The 20,856-nt window shown below is 38.7% G+C and overlaps 1 protein-coding gene across 6 annotated transcripts in view; it reads left to right on the top strand.

Moving 5' to 3' along the window:
- The window catches only part of NBEA (neurobeachin), a 520,018-nt gene that overhangs the window by 149,119 nt on the left and 350,043 nt on the right, over positions 1-20,856 (top strand). For all 6 annotated transcript variants that reach the window (XM_063429275.1, XM_063429259.1, XM_063429266.1 and 3 more), the window contains exons 8-11: positions 624-770; positions 12,453-12,650; positions 16,273-16,406; positions 19,334-19,442. In XM_063429275.1, the coding sequence (XP_063285345.1) occupies positions 624-770; positions 12,453-12,650; positions 16,273-16,406; positions 19,334-19,442 (588 nt within the window). The remainder of the gene's footprint in view (positions 1-623; positions 771-12,452; positions 12,651-16,272; positions 16,407-19,333; positions 19,443-20,856) is intronic.

The raw sequence follows: 20,856 nt of genomic DNA, 5'->3' as shown, positions 1-20,856 counted from the left end.
AGTTAAGATCCATCTTGATATGTGAAAATGGTAAATAAAATAGAATGTAAATATTCAGAAATAAATCCTATTTGGGTATGTACCAAACCCAGAATGGTGGATATCTGCACATTTTAGGGCAAAACATATTTGATTAGAGATTTTGTCCAATTCTGCTATATTGGCCTAAATTGTCAATTCTGTTGTCATTTCTCCACAATACTAGGTTTTAGTGAGACAGACAGACAGACAGACATACAAACACACTGTGTTTAAGTAAAATATCTCTAGATAACAAAAATTAAAATATTGCACGCTAAGATTAATGGCCCATTGCAAAGTACTCTGATTCCCTGGTATGGCTACAGCTGATGGAGTTGATCAATTTTTGGAGCCGCTTGGCCCATCTCGTTTACAAAGCCTTTCTAGATTCCATTGATGTTTTAACTGCTTAGACACTCTAAAAGTAATCTTTTAATGTTCTCTGATATAATGGTGCATTATACTTGCATATTTATTTTACTGGAAAATCAATAACATGGATTGACAAACATAAACATGCTTATTTTAGTAACCTATTTTTAATCGACTTTTTGTGCTATGTTTGGAAGATGTTTACATGTATTTTCATCACTGTTTTTCAGAGCTATGACAAATGCTTTCTTGGGTCGTCAGAAACTGCAGACGCAAACAGAGTGTTTTGTGGTCAGCTCGGGGCTGTATATGTATTTATTGAAGCTCTGAATCCTGCACAGATTTTTGCAATACATCAGCTCGGACCAGGCTACAAGGTATTTCTTTCCCACCACTAATATTTGCTCCCTGTTCCAACCAGCAAGTCTGCGGTTTGCTGTTAGTGGGCTTCTAGTTCGTTTCTATCTGCTAAATTAAATCTCATTTCATACCAAACCTTCTAATTTTATTTAAAATCATTGTAAAAAAAATGTTTGATTTTTCTCAGATAATGTGCTATAGTTTCCATTTATCATTTATGAATCACTTTACCAGCATGGATGTCCAACCTTTTGACTTCCCTGGGCCACATTGAGCATAGAGGAACGCACATAAATATATATAATTTATGTAATAAAACTTGAAAAGTCCTTTTTTTTTTATTTTGATATTTCATTTGTTTAGTAGATGATGCCCTTATTTGTTGTCCTTATATGGGATTGCCATATATACACATAACCACTGATATACACCCACACACACATACAATCACAGATATTACACACACAAACTTACATACAATCAAAGGCATTCACACTTATTATCACATACATGCATAATTACTGGCATACACACACAAAAATCACATTAATATACACACATTTAGGTCCTCCCAGCATCCCTAACTTGCTCTGAGAGGGCTGGAGTGGATCCTCTCCCACATTAAATGTCCAGCTGTGGCAGCTGACCTTTAATGTGGACAAGTGCAAGATAATGCATCTTGGACGTAAAAACCCAAGGGTAGAGTACAGAATATCCGATAGAGTCCGAACATCAGCATCTGAGGAAAGGGATTTAGGGGTAATTATGTCTGATGACTTAAAGGTAGGCAGACAATGTAATAGAGCAGCAGAACATGCTAGCAGAATGCTTGGTTGTATAGGGAGAGGTATTAGCAGTAGAAAAAGGGAAGTGCTCATGCCATTGTACAGAACACTGGTGAGACCTCACTTGGAGTACTGTACACAGTACTGGAGACCATATCTCCAGAAGGATATTGATACTTTAGAAAGAGTTCAGAGTAGGGCTCCTAAACTGGTTAATGGATTGCAGGATAAAACTTACCAGTCAAGGTTAAAGGACCACTCTAGGCACCCAGACCACTTCAGCTTAATGAAGTGGTCTGGGTGCCAGGTCCAGCTAGGGTTAACTAATTGTTTTATAAACATAGCAGTTTCAGAGAAACTGCTATGTTTATCAATTAGTTAAGCCTTCCCCCTAATTCTCTAGTGGCTGTCTCACTGACAGCCGCTAGAGGCGCTTGCGTGATTCTCACTGTGAAAATCACAGTGAGAGCACGCAAGCGTCCATAGGAAAGCATTATGAATGCTTTCCTATGTGACCGGCTGAATGCGCGCGCAGCTCTTGCCGCGCGTGCGCATTCAGCCGACGGGGAGGAACGGAGGCGGAGAGGAGGAGGAGAGCTCCCCGCCCAGCGCTGGAAAAAGGTAAGTTTTTACCCCTTTCCCCTTTCCAGAGCCGGGCGGGAGTGGGTCTCTGAGGGTGGGGGCACCCTCAGGGCACTCTAGTGCCAGGAAAACGAGTACGCTTTCCTGGCACTAGAGTGGTCCTTTAAAGGAACTTAACGTGTATAGCTCGGAGGAAAGACGAGACAGGGGGGATATGATATAAATATTTAAATACATAAAGGGAATCAACACAGTAAAGGAGGAGACTATAGTTTAGTGGTAGAGGTTAACACAGTGAAGGAGTTTAAGCATGCGTGGGATAGGCATTAGGCTATCTTAGCTATAAGATAATGCCAGGGACTAATGAGAGTATTTAGAAAATTGGGCAGACTAGATGGGCCGAATGGTTCTTATCTGCCGTCACAGTCTATGTTTCTAGGAGGCCAGTGGTTGCTGCTGTGCTCTTCCTGCTCATATCCCAGCTGACAGCCCGGATGGCAACTTGGCCATTACAAGTGGGTGGGACATGCCTGCTTTACCAGTGTGCATGAGTGTTAGAAGAGTTTTAGTTGTTTATACGTAACTCTGGGGAATATGGCCTTGTGCAATTCTACACAACACCAGTACCAATAAATCACTGGTGACCTGTTCATTAAAAATACTGTACACATGTTAGTTTGTCATAAATTAAATTTTGAGCAAAGAAAACGGTTTTCAGTGGAAATGTTTCAACTCACAAAAACTTCGAGTTCATAGATGACTTTCAAATAAATGAAATGAAGATTTTAAAAAGTAGATGATATTCTAAACACCCTGATAATATTAAAAGTAATCTGATGGTTTTTTTTTGTTTTTTTTTTATCAAAGTGGGGTTTTTCTTTATTGGAGTCACATTTGGATATAACCTTAAATTCTGATTAGAGTCTCTTCCTGTAGATCATGAGCAGAAACAGAGGAGAGTTTACATTTTAGATTTACCATTTAAATGTTATGAGCTTGGAATCTCATTTTAAAACAATATTATGTCTCTTTTATCTTATTAAGCCCTCATTTAATTCTGCTGTACTGTGGAATTTGTCGAATTCAAATACTGAAATGCCAAGGATAATCAATGTGTTTCCTTCATTGTTTCACTTACTTTGTATATTCCGTATTGTTGTATAAATCAATACATGTTAAATTTGTATCCACTGTAAATACGGAAGATGGAACCAGCATAGAAGGAATTAGACAGTGGTAAACATTTACAGGAAACCTCACAGTTGGCTTAGTTTTGTAACATTTTATAAATCATGGAAGGTTGAGGACAAGACAAGTTTCTTATTTAATTCTTTCCGCTTTTACTCGTACGCTATGTAGTAGACTTGTGCATTCGCTTTTGGCTGAAATGCAGTTTGTCCAAATTTAGGCCGATTTGCGGGCAGCTCGAAATGCCATAACAACACAAACAACAAGCAGTGGACAAGCATGTTACTTTAAATTGTGATTTGAGGTTCTGTCTGTAGCTCCAAACAAAATAAGAGATGATTGATGGTTAGGAGACAGCTACAAAATGTTGATTTTATTTGCAGATTACGTGAGCGCTATATGTCCAAGAGATTAGCTTTGATAGAGGCTGTAATTAAGCAATGTACATAGACCTGTTGTTACCTCACATTATCCCATTTAACTCTGGAAGCTTGAGATTTAAAGCATTTTCACATATATCCAATATGGAGTTGATTTGGTGGGTTTCAGTAGGCTTAAACCTCACAATAAAAAAATGCAGCAAATACATGTTTGCCTTGGATTACCAGAGAAAGAGAGAGACTTTCTTTTCATGCTTATGCTCAGAGGCATAACTAGAAACCACCAGGCCCTGGTGCGAAAACTGCACTGGTGTCCCTCTTCATGTCTCATCTCCCTCTGCCAGCCCCTCTACATGTCTCATTTCCATCCCCCCCCCCCCCCATCCCAGTCCCTCTATTTTTCTTACCAACATCCCATGTGTCTCTCCCACATTCACACTCGCAGTGACTCACCGACACTGACAGAATGACACACCAACAGACACACACACTGACAGACACTCACACACACACACACTCACTGACTGAATGAGACTCCCACTGACACACGCACACTGACAGACACTCACACACACACACTCACTGACTGACAGACAGAGACTTACTGACATACAGACACTCACACTGACAGACACTCACACTGACAGACACGCACACACACACTCACGGACAACAGACAGAGACACACTGACAGACACTCACACTGACGAACACTAACATGGACACTGTAAAGAGCTAAGACATTATATCTTGTGGTTTCTTTGCCAGTCTCTTTTGCGTTAATATCGAACAATTTGAGGATGTATAGGTTGGTGTTTGTGGCAAAAGCTAATATAACAAATCCGTTCTATTATGCCATTAAATTCATAGCAGAATAGAGAAAAATCAACACATCTGCTATTGAGTCTTGCCCTTCAGGCTTACACTTTTTTCTATCTTCATGCACCAACTTAGCACTTTGATGTTCCATTGCATAGATTTTATCCGATTAGCCATGTGAGTGAGACGCTTTATATTAGGCTCATGAAAGCAAAATAGGTTTAATTGTAGGGGAGAATGTGCAGAAATGTAATCAGTCTTTTTATAATTATTTTATGCTTTAATTATATATACTTTAGATTTTAAAAAAATTTATTAGCTCCTTTATGATGGTGAACATTGTCCCCCACTGAATATTAAAGTTGATCCATGTAACAGTGGTTTTAGTGATTAATAAAGATGTCTGTAAAATAATTTGGATCCATATTACCTGTATTGATACGTTGATTATATCAAAGTGCTAAGTGGAACTTCACGTCTGGTTCCCACACTGTACCAGAACAAGGAGCTGGCATCCTAACTATGCTTGCAAAATAGAAGAAGATCCGGCCACTCCAAAGTTTGTCAAAGGCCGCACTTGAATGCAGATCCTAATACAGTTTGCGCAAAAAAAGTTTGAGTGCCCGGATCTTCCTCTGTTTTGCTTGATCATAGTGCTAAACCCACTTAACAGTATTATTTCTCACATCCTGCCCTGTGCTACAGCTCTCATAACAGGACCTGTAAGGGTGTCCATCAGGATCTCGAAGTACATGTTTATGGTATTTTCACATTAGCCTGTCCTCTTGGAAGGGAAACAAAAGACAAATGCCAAACATCATTGTGTCGATAATTAGGCGGAACAATTGTTGGAAATGAAGTTTGACATGTAAACTCAGCAGAATAAATTGGTGCTATGTAAACAGATGATGGTGCCAGTGAAATCATGCACTATTTTAAACATTCATTTAAAGCACTTGACCTTCTTCTTCTACCTATATTTAAACTGAAAGAGGAGCTGGACACATTATTTCTGTGACCAGTAATGACAGTGAGGCCCAGACTGCTTTCTAACCTCTGCGCTGTGAGCATACAATATGGGAGAGTGACTAAGGCCTGGAGGGGGGGAGCAGGGTGTCTGCACCTTAAATACATCATATCTCTTGCCAGAGTATCAGGTACAGAGAGGGGGCTTTAGATGTCCTAAAATTCAGGGCTCAGCTGCACTTTTTGTTAAACCTATTTTACGCCATTGCTGCCTACATGCCTAATCAGCCTTTGGTCACGTTTACATATTTTCCTATATCCTTTGAGGTATGGGAGAACGAGCTGATTATGCAGCAACATCTGTGGACAGAAATCGGTACTTTATAATATATCTAAATATAGTGCGCAATCCGTTAAAGGCCTGCATAGGTTACATGTACATCACAGCAAATCTGGGACGAAAGTGATTGCTCTATTTTTTACCATAACAAAGTAATTCATGGACATAAGGGGGATATTTTGTCTTTTTTGTACAAGGAGCTGCATGCACTATCTCTGAGTGCCCCACGTTTGCGTTAATGTAGTCTAACGCGGAGATACCAGATACCGTTATGTCGTCTGTACCATATGCAGGTGGAAATAGCATCAATAGAATCAAGCACCATACATGGAAACTAATAAACACTAAATACACCCTATCCCGTTCCATAGTTCATGTTCGTAATAGTTGTTCTATTTAGTGACGTTTGATTTTGTGTTGTTTAGTTTGTCCAGGTAATATCCATGTGGCATGCTATATCTCCACTATCGTGCACTAGACCTGTTGTGAAAGTTAAGACTAGAGAACTGCAGCTTTTGCAATCTGGTTTTAGATATACCTCCAATTGTAAATATGCAAAATTAAATAGATATGCAAACCACACGTATAAAACTAAGATGATCCCAGGAGCTATAATACGACACACTCCTGGAATCCCCTCATCGTATTTATATAGGTAAGTGTGGTTTGTATATCTATTTACTTAGAGAGGATTGTTGACCCTCTTTCCAGTTTCAGAGATGTAATTTAATAGGGATTTTTCTTTTTCTTTTTTTTACTGTACATTTCATATAACGTACTTTTACTCCCTCTATCTCCTGGTCTGATTATATATTCCTGTGTTCTTGACACTTTTATTTCTGTGTTTTTAACATTTTTAGTTGTATTCTACACCTTTGACTTATGCAAAATGAAATGCATGTATCTTCTCATTCATGGTAGATCTACCAAACAGCGATATGTATTACTTTTGTATTTGGGCATTGGAGTGTTTTAAGAGGATATAGACCCGTTATATAGCAATAATGGGTTTGGTCATAACATTTTTTTAATTTTAAATATATTTGATAAAAACCACAAGGTTGTAGAACATACAGCTCTAGAACGACCTTATATTACCGTAACTATTTCACATTCCAGTGATGTCCTGGATTCTCCAAATCCATGTATGGCAGACCCCTGTAGCAATGAATCAATTCATTAAATGTACTTGGTTGGCTGAAAGTATACTGCTCGAATCAGCCAGCCAAACCCATGGAACAAAACTCTGAACATGATTAAATATGACATTCTTGGTTCACTTGGCAAAACTAAAAAGGAAAGACGTTCAAAATGTTTGATGTCTCTTCCGATGATTATTATTATCATGGTTTTGCTAAATATAACTCATAGCAAAGAGGAAAAAAATAATTACATTTCCATCTAATGGTTTGTAACCAAGCATTGAGAATGTTACTTTAGAGGCATTAATTACAGTAATATTAAAGGATTCCACTTCTGCTTTACTTCACGTCTCTCGTCTTATTACTTATTTATAAAAACCTATTCACTTTCGCTGCTTAGACTGGATGGTGGGTACCTTAATCAAATACCTTTTGGCAAAGATACAAATAATTTGATGCAAGTGACCTCTATCACTATGATTCATTATGTGCACGTAGGAGCATCAATAATGTTGGGAATGCAATGTGAAGCAGGGGCAGGGAAGAAATCATGAGAGTGTGGGATATCGAGATGACAGTGCACTGCTTCAAAAAAATAAAAATAGTTTTCTTCTACTGCACATTTCACTGAAGCAAAGATGACATTAGTGTTTATTGGATTGAATAAAAGAGACACTGTCAAAAACAAACATGTAGTTTAAAATACAAGATACCTCAACACCGAGTTTAGTGAGGCCAAGAGCGGATTATTACTGATTGATGAAGACATGTAAGAGGTCAAAACGTTGGCAGACGTATTCTTGTTTCTGTTAGTGAAATAAATCATTTTTGCTACTGCAAACCTCGCGTTACGCTTTTTGCCATTTCCTGACTTTACTTTGATACTTTTGTGATCTCAGTGCCACATCGTGGAACATAAAATATGGTGGCCAAAACCACGTGTCAGAGGAACTGCCTTGTTTTTCTGAAAAATTCCTTTTGCCTGTACAAAATGTTTTGCATATTTTGTATGAGTAGCTATGTGGGGCCCTTACATAAAGTGAATCCGATATTACATGTCAGAATGGGGTCGTTCACCCTTCAACGGACATGAACATACCATGAATATAGTATTATGTTCTTCTAATTAATAGGTTGGATAAAACATTTTTTTTTCCTTGTAGAGCTTATTTTCTGTGAGTGCTGAGGGGATTCAAGTATCTGTAGAGTTAGTATGCCTATAATTTACATGAAGAAATAGTATGTATGTTAAAGGACCACTCTAGGCACCCAGACCACTTCAGCTTAATGAAGTGGTATGGGTGCCAGGTCCAGCTAGGGTTAACTAATTTTTTTTATAAACATAGCAGTTTCAGAGAAACTGCTATGTTTATCAATTAGTTAAGCCTTCCCCTTTTTCCTCTAGTGGCTGTCTCACTGACAGCCGCTAGAGGCGTTTGCGTGATTCTCACTGTGAAAATCACAGTGAGAGCACGCAAGCGTCCATAGGAAAGCATTATGAATGCTTTCCTATGCGACCGGCTGAATGCGCGCGCAGCTCTTGCCGCGCGTGCGCATTCAGCAGACGAGGAGGAACGGAGGCGGAGAGGAGGAGGAGAGCTCCCCGCCCAGCGCTGGAAAAAGGTAAGTTTTAACCCTTTTCCCCTTTCCAGAGCCGGGCGGGAGGGGGTCCCTGAGGGTGGGGGCACCCTCAGGGCACTCTAGTGCCAGGAAAACGAGTATGCTTTCCTGGCACTAGAGTGGTCCTTTAAGTGATAGCTTGTGCTCCAATATAGCTAATAGAGTCTTGGAGATTGTAGTTTTTGTCAGGGCTTAGAGCAGGGGTAGACAACCTTTGGCTCTCCAGATGTTCTGGACTACATCTACTTTAATGCTTTGCCTTCATTATGGCTGTAAGGGTATTATGGGTGATGTAGTCCACAGCATCTGAAGTGCCAAAGGCTGCCTATCCCTGTCTTAGATTATCCTCGATGCACTATTTAATCGAGCGTCTGATAACTGTGAGCGTAAAAAAGCTTTATAAAAGGCAGGGCAGACCTCTTTATCGACCCTTTTCAGAGAGTAGTAGGTGCCAGCATATAATGACCCCTGAGAGAGAGAGAGAACGCATTAAAATGATGCAGTAAAGAGGTCTTTTACACACCTCTTCTACTTTCTCAAAAGACAACAAGGCCTTTTATCTCTGTTGGTAGTAAGTTTATAATAAAGAGCTGCTAGGGTGCTTAGGTTAAAGAGTCGGCCGAATCCCCATTGTTCGGCTCTGTAACACCTAATTTTGTGAAAAATCTGTGTTTATTAAAATATATTTTTGCATTTGTACATATAAAATTGTAGTCTTCTCCAGCCGTCCATATGCCCTTTTTGCGAAGAGTACCACCAGAGTTTGAAATGATAAAAACACAAAGCGGAAGATAACAGTTTGAAAAAAACTAAACACAAAACAAAACTGAGCATTATTTGTTCCCCCAACATGTAAAGTCTTGGTAAATACGTTGCAAGTCAATGAACTCATGTATCAAGTACTTTCCTTGTCTGGGTAGCTGTCTTCATGTAGCTGTCATCTGGCAGCAACATTTAAAAGAACCATGTCAGATGGAGCTGACAGTTTGTTTCATGGAAATCCCTTACACACTCACGCTCGGACAATTTGACATGGTTTCTGTGAAACTGTTTGCTGTCAGTCAATTTTGGCAAACCTATTATGTGTACAATTAAATGTTACCTCTTGACACTAAACAAAAGTTTAAAAAATCATTACTGAATTTTTAGTGAAAGTAGTATGTCATCGTTTTTAATAGTTTTCATTCCGCGCTAGTGACTTGGCGAAATGTTGCGGGCGTATCAAGTTAATGATCCATATAATACATCCCTCCTCTAAGCCGTTTCCATTAAAAGCCGTGATATTTGTTAATACTGCTGCTTATGCATGTGTAAACAATTTTCAGAAAGTGCTTCTGTTCATCTGGCTGTATAAATAAAAGGTCAAACTAAACACATTTTTTATTTTACAACTTAGATTTGTTTGCGTCTTCTCTCTGTCTCTAGAATACTGATGGTGGTGTATTACTGTAAAATTCTGTTTCTTCTGTGTGTTTACTGGTTGATTTAAATATTCTTTTATGTATATTTCTTCTTGGGTAAAAGGCTCGCCATGACTTACGGTTTCTTCAGGTTTATTCTTACAGTTACTGATACATAATAAAACAACAAAGGATGTTACAGGATAATGGATGTTCAACAGCAGATGGTAATTGCTGGACTCCTGAAGGGAGAGTTACATTGTTACAGAGCTATACAGGAAGAAGAGCCAAGAGAGAGAGAGACCTCGTGTCCCTTTGTTCAGTTACTATATAGATGTGCCCATACTGACGTCAAACTATACCTCTAGCCATATAAGGACAAGAAGAGCCCTAATCCACATTCCAGAGTTCTCATACAAGAAAACCTTGTGACTTCCATCTGTTACTTATGCCAATCTAGACATCTATACCTAATCAATAGAAACATAGAATCTGTAATATCCTACAATGACATAATTGAGCATGACTCTATGCAACACCAATGCATTTACAAAGCGTTAACGAATAGGTAGACCTGGTTTTGATAAAATACAATATGAAGATATTTATTGTGCATAGTTTTTTTTTTTTACATAGTTTAATTGTTTTTGTTCAGAACTGGATTGTTATAATTAATGAGTATTGATGTCTCAGTGTCTACTACATAGTGCATGCAGAAAAATAAGGAGGGGAAACTGATTCGTTTTCTGCTCATTTAGTGATCTGATTGGCTGCCTAGTTAGGGATATGATTGACAGCTTAGTTAGGGAACTAAGTGTCTACTTAGTTATGAAACCAGACTTGCTTCTTAGGCATAGGTGCTTACCTAGTTTCTAAATTTTAGTATAAATGTAGCTAATAGTCCCCTTACCCTTATGTTTCACTATGGGTGATCTTTACACTAAAGCTGGGGTTATGCTGAATTGAAAATGGAATTAGGCCAAAACAACCCACCAGGAATCAATCGGCAAGTAACATTTTATAAAATTGCCTTTACATTCTCTTGCCTATCTGCCACAATTTTTCATTTAGTCCATATACTGCTGCATAACAAACCCTGTATAATTGCTATGAGTGTGAGACATATTCTAATTTATGAATTATTCTATGTTTTGATTGAATCGAGATTTGAATAAGATCAGCATATTTGCTCAACGTCGGTATGCATGGTACGATTTCGGTTACGTTTTGTAACTCTTTAAACTTCCTTATCAACTTTTTCACCTGCGTATTAAATGCTAGACTTTGCATGAAGTGCATTTCTTATGCTTTTTATCTGCAGCTATAAATAAACTAAAAGCACAAAATGTAAACGCCACTTCTTAGTGAGAAACCCCAAGGTCTGTTTCCTCCACCCCTATGCGATTCTGACTGTGTGTAAAGGTTTGTTAGCTAGATCAGTCTCTAATTTATGGGCTGCCAATAATTGCTTGTGCATTTATAATAAAACTTTGCATACTCCTGCTGTTTTAAGGTTGCCAGCTAACTGCTATTGTGCTGGTATTAATTAAATATTTTTGCAGAGCATATGATGTGCTGCTTGGAACCAGGATGGTATTAAACCCAAACTTCTCAGAGTATTAACTAAAGTGATAATTGTCTGCAATTTAAAGTCAATTTAACATTTTATGCCAGAATACTCAAATGAGACAATTCTTCAAGCATGTAAAGTGTTCAGTTTTGCCTATAATGTGAAATTCATTTGGTATCTGTTTTTTATTTTATTTTTTTGACAACGCACACTTTATTAAATAACTCTGTGTATGTTATTTCTGAGCATGAAGCCTCAATAGTCTTGATTCTACACATGAGTAAATTGAGCAAATGCCAAATTTTCCGGCTGATTGCATTCGGCTCTATTGTACTGCATTAAGTTAATACAATTCCGCTGTGGTGGTTCAATGTATTCACTAACAATGCAATAGTAACCAAATTGAGTTGCATGGGTTCCTGCTCTTTTCTGTGGCTCTAATTGTACAGGAAGATTCAGTTCCAAATAATTCAAGTAAATTTCAATCAAATTCCAAGGAAATTGCTGCGGAGTTGCAGCTGAATTTTTCTGGGAGATGTAGATCTACAGCAGATGGTTATCTATCTTTTCGACTACAGGTGTGTTGGCAGGATCAAAAATTCTCACACAAGTCCCCCAACTCTCCTCTTTCTTTACCGTTCGGCTTCCAAGGTCATACAAACTGGATCCCATAAACTAGAATTGTTTACTGAAAGTAGCTGGAAAAGAATATCATAAACCCTGCCGTATGATTTTCTTTCTGGTGTTTTACCTTTTATATGTATATATACACATTTCTCACTCGGGTGATGTAGACTGTTATGAAATGCATGGATCAGGAAAATATGTGCTTGTTCCAGTGTTTTATTCCATTGTCGTTCAACCAAGGCTATAATGTCTGTTCTGTTTCTTTTTGCTCTCTCAACAGAGTACGTTTAAATTTAAATCGGAGAGTGATATCCATCTTGCAGAACACCACAAACAAGTTTTATATGACGGAAAACTAGCGAGCAGTATAGCTTTCACTTACAATGCAAAGGCCACAGACGCACAGCTCTGCCTCGAATCGTCACCAAAGGAAAACCCTTCCATTTTTGTGCATTCCCCGCATGCTTTAATGCTTCAGGTAACACTTTATTCGCAAACTTCCATGCAATTTGTTAACAAAAGATTTGAAGTGTTTTTTTGTTTTTTTTTAAATGTGGTTTTTAGGACTTTCACAGGTTATATTTTATCTAAATATCCATTTTCTCTCATGTCACAGTAAATATCTGCTAATTTGTTGTTTTCTCAATTATTTTCTTCTAATTCCTGTAATCCTTTGTGTGTGTGTGTGTGTGTGTGTGTGTGTGTGTGTGTGTGTGTGTGTGTATATATATATATATGTAATGCAACGTAAAAGGGGAAACTAATATATGAGATAGACGAATTACATGCAAAGCAAGATAGTTCAAGCCGTGATTTGTCATAAGTGCGATGATTATGGCTTACAGCTCATGAAAACCCCAAATCCACAATCTCAGTAAATTAGAATATTGTGAAAAGGTGCAATATTCTAGGCTCACAGTGTCCCACTCTAATCAGCTAAGTAAGCAAGATGCTTGAAATCCAGTGTGAAGTTTCCACAGTCTGTGTTGATTTGGGGAGCCATGTCATCTGCTGGTGTTTGTCCACTGTGCTTCATTAAGTCCAGGGTCAACGCAGCCGTCTACCAGCAGATTTGGGAGCACTTCATGCTTCCTTCCGCAGATGAGCTTTATGGGGATGCTGACTTTATTTTCCAGCAGGACTTGGCACCTGCCCACACTGCCAAAAGCACCAAAGCCTGGTTCAATGACCGTGGGATTACTGTGCTTGATTGGCCAGCAAACTCGCCTGACCTGAACCCCATAGAGAATCTATGGGGCACCATAGAGAATCTATGGGGCATTGCCAAGAGAAAGATGAGAGATATGAGACCGAACAATGCAGAAGGGCTGAAGGCCGCTATTGAAGCATCCTGGTCTTCCATAACACCTCAGTAGTGTCACAGGCTGATAGCTTCCATGCCACGCCGCATTGAGGTGGTAATTGCTGCAAAAGGGGCCCAAACCAAGTACTGAGTCCATATGCATGCTTATACTTTTCAGAGGTCCGATATTGTTCTATGTACACTCCTTGTTTTATTGATTGATTAATTTACTGAGATTGTGAATTTGGGGTTTTCATGAGCTGTAAGCCATAATCATCACACTTATGACAAATCACGGCTTGAACTATCTTGCTTTGCATGTAATGCGTCTATCTCATATATTAGTGTCCTCTTTTACGTTGCATTACTGAAATAAATGAACTTTTGCACGATATTCTAATTTTTCAAATATCACCTGTACATATTCTTTGTATTTGTCATTGAGTTCCATATTGTTTGGCAGTCTCCCAAGCAAGACTTGACAGAAACTTCTGTTCAAAGTGCAATATGCTGCTGTGCCATTTCTTTTGCCAATATTCGCTTTCATTTCTTTATTGCTATGTGGTGATTCTTCACTTTGATTTGCAAAGCATGCAAATCCGTACATATCAGAAGAATACTTTGACGCACAGCAAACTGTTTTAGTAGGAAGCAAAAATGTATCTTTTTTTTTTAATTGTGTATAATATATTCAATACTGTTCATACTATGCGTGTAATATTTTAACACCAGGCTGTCTCACACTGATACAGCCATTGCCGTCCAAAAACTATTCAAATTTTACCTTTTCATTATTTCCAAATAGACTGACATTTTAAGGCAATTGTAGGTTAATTTTGACAATGGTATTGACTTATTAATCACATAACACCAGTGAAAAACATAGACTCTGTGACAACGCAGAACTTATAAGAATATACACTGCCTGGCCAAAAGAAAAGGTCACACATTCTAATATTTAGTTGGACCGCCTTTAGCTTTGATCACGGCACGCATTCGCTGTGGCATTGTTTCGATAAGCATTTGCAATGTCACAAGATTTATTTCCGTCCAGTGTTTCATTAATTTTTCACCAAGATCTTGTATTGATGATGGGAGAGTCGGACCACTGTGCAAAGCCTTCTCCAGCACATCCCAAAGATTTTCAATGAGGTTAAGGTCTGGACTCTTTGGTGGCCAATCCAATCCAAATAATGTCTCATGCTCCCTGAACCACTCTTTCACAATTTGAGCCCAATGAATCCTGACATTGTCATCTTGGAATATCCCAGTGCCATCAGGGAAGAAAAAAATCCATTGATGGAATAACCTGATGTTTCAGTATATTCAGGTAGTCAGCTGACCTCATCCTTTGGGCACATAATGTTGCTGAACCTAAACCTGACCAACTGCAGCAACCCCAGATCATAGCACTGCTCCCACAGTCTTGTACAGTAGGCACAGAGTAAGAAAAGAGGCAGATGAAGTGGATGCATCACTTCATCTGCCTCTCTTCTTACTCTGCCTCGCCCATCACTGGTGGTTCCCCACTATCCTTCCAGTTTTTAATATTGCGTTGGACATTTCTTAACCCACGTTTTGTAGTTTCTGCAATCTTCTTAGATGTTTTCTCTGCTTGATGCATGCCAATGATTTGACCCTTCTCAAACAGACTAACTTCTTTCCATGACCACGGGAGGTGTCTCTCGACATGGTTGTTTAACCCCTTAAGGACCCATGACATGTGTGACATGTCATGATTCCCTTTTATTCCAGAAGTTTGGTCCTTAAGGGGTTAAGAAATGAGAAGCTACTCATTGCATCACTTGGGGTTAAATAACTTGTTGCCAGCTGAAAGATAATCGCCCATGCAGTAACTATCCAATAGGAGGCTCTTACCTATTTGCTTAGTTAAATCCAGGTGGCAACTTTTTTTGGGCCAGACAGTGTATATTTAGCATTCTGATAATTGGTCAGTCAGAATGGAAATTGGAAAACATATATTTTATAAAATCCCTTCACTTGTGGGTGCATTAATTAATGTACTTGGCCTCATGTATAATAAACACACAAAACATTACCTTTACTTTATCTCAAACCCCAATGTACATTTTCTTTAAAAATAAAAATTATTGTGCCCCTGTAATGGCTATTAAAATGTAAGTCTAAAGGAAGTCTCATTAACTGATATTTGAATGGCATAATATCACAGATGTGGGGTGGTTTCATATAAAAAAAAATAGTCTAAGCTAAATAAGTGGCTGCACTGCAAAAATATACTGCACACAGTAGTGGTTATGGTGTTAGGAGTGTCATGGCATCCTCCCAGGTTAAGTAGCGAACAATTTGTGAATGGTTGACATCATGCATGAACATTCTGTTAGCTATCCTGAGCTAAGTTCAGCTCGTTAGCTGAGAATCTTTAAGCCAAGGAGCTAAGCTCTGCACCACTGGGCTATCTCAGAACAGAGAACCATTGGCTTTCCTGGAAGAGGTGACCGGTATGTGGCAGATCCCAGGTAAGTTGTTAAACACTTTGAAAACTATTTGACTACGTATCCTGGTAGGTCACCAGGGCTAGTGGTTATGGGAACTGGAGTGTTCCATTAACAAAGATCTACTGAACAATGAAATAATGACTATAAGGATTTTCCCCATACTAATAGCTTATGTAGGAATTGTGTGTGTGTGTGTATGTATGTATATATATAGCGAGCAAGATAACATGAACATGTATGCATATATTTGCCTTTATCATATCAGACCATGCTGGAGCAATGAATATGTAGTGACCTGCTCTTTCTCTGTGTGTTTTTAGGATGTTAAAGCTATTGTAACACACTCCATACACAGTGCAATTCACTCCATCGGTGGAATCCAGGTTCTCTTTCCCCTTTTTGCCCAGCTGGACAATCGGCAGTTGAATGATAGTCAGGTGGAAACCACAGTCTGGTGAGTTTGAACGCATTGCGCATATACAAATACATTGTGTTTGAATAGATTAACAAGCAGACCCCCTTGCCCACAGATTTAGCTTCTTTGTAAGAATGCTTATAAGAGTCTATGATTCTGAGTGATGTAGTTTTAATACATTGGAAGTGACTAGGTTAGGCATCTGTGGTAGAGCAGGCCACACCATTACAAAATGGCAAAGTGATAACTATGGAGCAATACATTTATTAACCTAAACAAAAACATTTAGAAAATGTCTGTCTGAATCTATTTAAAGGGAATCTCCAGTGCCAGGAAAACGATCCCTTTTCCTGGCACTGGAGGGTCCCTCTCCCTCCCACCCCCCAATACCCGGTTACTGAAGGGGTAAAACCCCCTTCAGTCACTTACCTGAGGCAGCGGCGATATCCCTCGCCGCTGTCTCCGCGACGCTCCTCCTATCCATTGCGTCGGCCGGTGGGCGAGACTGATCTCGCCCACCGGCCGAGGGAACCTAATGCGCATGCGCGGCAATGCCGCGCATGCGCATTACGTCTCCCCATAGGAAAGCATTGAAAAATCATTTCAATGCTTTCCCATGGGGTTTTGAGCGACGCTGGAGGTCCTCACACAGCGTGAGGACGTCCAGCGACGCTCTAGCACAGGTTTCCTGTGCTAGAAACCAGGAAGTTCCCTCTAGTCGCTGTCTAATAGACAGCCACTAGAGGTGGAGTTAACCCTGCAAGGTAATTATTGCAGTTCATAAAAACTGCAATAATTACACTTGCATGGTTTAGAGTAGTGGGAGTTGGCACCCAGACCACTCCAATGAGCAGAAGTGGTCTGAGTGCCTAGAGTGTCCATTTAATACTGTGCGCCCACCCTGCTTATGGAAAAGCCAATATTTTTCCTATAAAATATTGAATTCATTTTATATAAAACTCGGCTGATTTAAAATTGATCAACGCAAGGAATAGTATTTGATTGTGCAGAGAACATTTCTAATGACATTACCACTTTTATTTGCATATGTCCGATATTAAATGTGTAACTTTGTATTATACTTGCTCTCCAGGAAACGCTTGAAAATGAGCAAATAGAAATGTAATTGCCCTGGTAACAAAAGTCCACACAAAATATCTTAAAATGCACATGTGAAAGTACTGTTATTTGCATAAGGACAAAATTAATGTTTGTAGAGTTCTACCTTGATACTAAAAACTCACAATGTTTCTGAATTATGCAGCCTGTGAGTTAAAAAAAACAAAAAACAAACAAAAAAATCCAATATTATCATATGTCGGAAGTTGTGTGAAAAGCCTGGATATCCTGTGTGAAACAGACCATGACTCAGCCAGGCTGCCAACCCAGACTAAAGCTTTCCGTTATGACAGTGACAATAGCATGGTGGGCACTGTCTGGTACGGAGCTTAGAGACGGTACTTTAACTTTATAAAGGAAGAGGAAAAAAGAACCACATTCTGCTCTGATTTACATGAGAAAAGATAGTTCTTAGTAATATTTTAAATGAGGAATTTGAATGGCGCTAATGGTGGCGATCGTGCTTACAGCTCTAAAACGGCATGGTCCTGCCAGGAAAGGGTCATAACCAATAAAGCCAAAGGATTAGTAAAATTTAGATACTTTATCTCATTCTTCAAGAGTGTATGAAATGATTTCCCAGTGTAGGAGCAATGGCTAACACTGGCAAGAAAACATCGAATTACATTTCCCATAATGCTCAAAAGTTTAATGGCTTGCTGAACATCATGGGACCTGTAGTTCAGAATCGTTCTGTGACCTGCACTGTTAAAGGTCACAGCAGCAAAGCCAGATTGTCAGCTGTGTGTTGAAGCTGTTAGAAGTGTTCTAGAATGTTGTTGGTGATAATGGCTCTCATGCATCTCTGGAATCGTGCCCCACGTGCAGAAATTGGCCTCTGTCCTTTTATAAAATAAAAGCACCAATGTGTGCAGCTGTGAAGCTTTTTCCTCTGCGTATTTTATTATGAATTGTAAATAGAATCAAGGCCTTTTAAGAATAAAATTGCCAATATTTTGAAACTCGGATATAACACTTATTTTTTTTTTTTTTTTAAAGCTCCAGACAAATGTTTGGAAAGCATTTTTATTAAAACATCACTTTTTTTTTTTTAATATATAACTGGTTATTTTTCATATTTTTTTGTTGCTTTCAGGCCTGCTGTTTTTAACCTTTTAAAAAACATGTTTTCAATAAAATAGCAATTAATTGTGTACATCCGATGTTTTTGAGCAGTGCCATTAATGTAATATGGTCTATACAGAATTCAAATCCAAAGCATATTAATAATTTTGTAAGAACCAGATCCAGACCCCACGCGTCCTTATTAGGATGTTGGCCATACTGCTTCTTACCCTTGCAAACATGTCATGTTCTTTGTCACCCAATTTTCACTTGCTAAAGAGTGTTTACTCTTTTTGCATTTTACAAAATTTGCAGATTTCAATAGAAATCACGCGTTAATTTTTTTTTTTTTAATGGTGTGATTATCTTTGTTACACCCCATTGCCTGTTCATGAGACAACTAGTGCTGTTACTTCCTGGTTAATTGGTTCAGTGGAGCTAAACTCAAGAGGCTGCAGTTGCTCAGCACACCTGCCTTACAAGGACTTCTCATTGAGCTTAATTGGGAAGTCTCTTATTGGACAGCCAACAAGCCAATGAAAAATATGCATAAATGCATGCATTTTTCCATTGGGGGTATATCTACTAAATAGTAGGCAGTGGAATGTCCTTATAATTGGAATTTAGTGAATGTCTTAATTCAAAGGTCCATTGTCTGGATTGTGAGTGTGGTGACACCAACACTTCACATCATTTCCAGATAACTTGCAACTGCTTTGTGCCTTTACCACTTATGTTCCAGTTATTTTTAAGTGACTTTGCTGTCTTTTGTGTATTTGCAGTGCGACTCTCTTGGCTTTCCTGGTTGAGCTGTTAAAGAGTTCAGTAGCCATGCAAGAGCAAATGCTTGGTGGCAAAGGTTTTTTGGTCATTGGCTACCTCTTGGAAAAGGTACAGTAATGTATTTATTTTTCTAAAATTATATGTACGTAAATTGTCACAAAAAAAAAACATTGTCCACCTAAAAAGACCCATTTTCTGCTTAAATATATAAGCCTAATAAGATCCCAAACTCAGTATGACCCATAAGATTCAATGCTTTCTTCCTTTGCAGTTCTGCATCTACTTGACATACGTCATTTTATAGTTTAGTGTATAATATTTTCCGTGTACACTTGCAGCACTAATCATTTTTATTAGATATAAAATGTTATCTGTACCCTTTATATAGTTAGCGATAGAGTAGGTGACTGCACAGTACCTTTTGAGGAGTAAGGTTCGGAGATAGTGATGATTAATATCGTACAAATAATATTTCTGACCTAGGAGTACATCATCAACCCTTTTATATTGCAAGCCTTAAGGGAAGAAGTTCAAAGCCTACAGTAGCTCTCTGTTACTGCGTATTAGATTTGTTCTTGTTATCCCCATTAATCAGTTGGTATAGTGCTGTAGGCATCATTGGCCCTCTATAAATATTAATAAATTATGTATTTGGTGCTTACATTGTCAACACAGTAAAGGAGGAGACTATATTTAAAAGAAGAAAAAACTACCACAACAAGAGGACAAAGGTTTAAAAATAATATCAGGAAGTATTACTTTACTGAGAGGGTAGTGGATGCATGGAATGGCCTTCCTGCTGGTGGTAGAGGTTAACACAGTAAAGGAGTTTAAGCATGCGTGGGATAGGCATAAGGCTATCCTAGCTCTAAGATAAGGCCAGGGACTAATGAGAGTACTTAGAAAATTGGGCAGACTAGATGAGCCGAATGATTCTTATTTGCCGTCACATTCTATGTTTCTATGTTCTGTATTCCTGTATTCGTATGGTTAATGCAGCCTTGTTTGTTTGTCCTTGTTAAATGCCCACAGTTCCCTTATTACTGCGTAGTAGGTTAGCTGTGTCTTAGTGATTGGAATGATAGGTTCCTCCTAGCCGTGGTATTGCAGCGTGATTATAATGCCTGAATTATGCCTACTGATCATCGTGTTAATTAATGGGCCTTTACATTACCTTCCAGCTCGCTGCCTCTTATCTGTAAAAGATCAAGGAGACACAGTTGATGAGACAAGTTATGAGAAATATCACTGAATGTGCTTTTTTTTTTTTTTTTTCTTGCTGTGTCTGAGTCCCTGGTCGTGTTTGTACAAATGGATTTTAGTAGAGAGGGCAGTGGTGAGACTGCAAGGTCCTCCATTGGGAGTAGGAAAGAAGCAAATACACAGCTATTCCAAGCTAATTGCTCAGATATCTTAAAGGTGGAAGGAAAAAGTGCAGAGATAATAATTATACAAAGGGCAGTGTCAAGTGTGGAGGATACTTTGGGTATAATAACATGTTCAGGGAAGATGAGAGCGTTGC

This window comes from Pelobates fuscus, chromosome 1 (assembly GCF_036172605.1).
Source record: "Pelobates fuscus isolate aPelFus1 chromosome 1, aPelFus1.pri, whole genome shotgun sequence".
NCBI classification, from domain to species: domain Eukaryota; kingdom Metazoa; phylum Chordata; class Amphibia; order Anura; family Pelobatidae; genus Pelobates; species Pelobates fuscus.
Note: the sequence above shows the minus strand (reverse complement) of the source record. Positions and strands in the feature narration are given on the sequence as shown.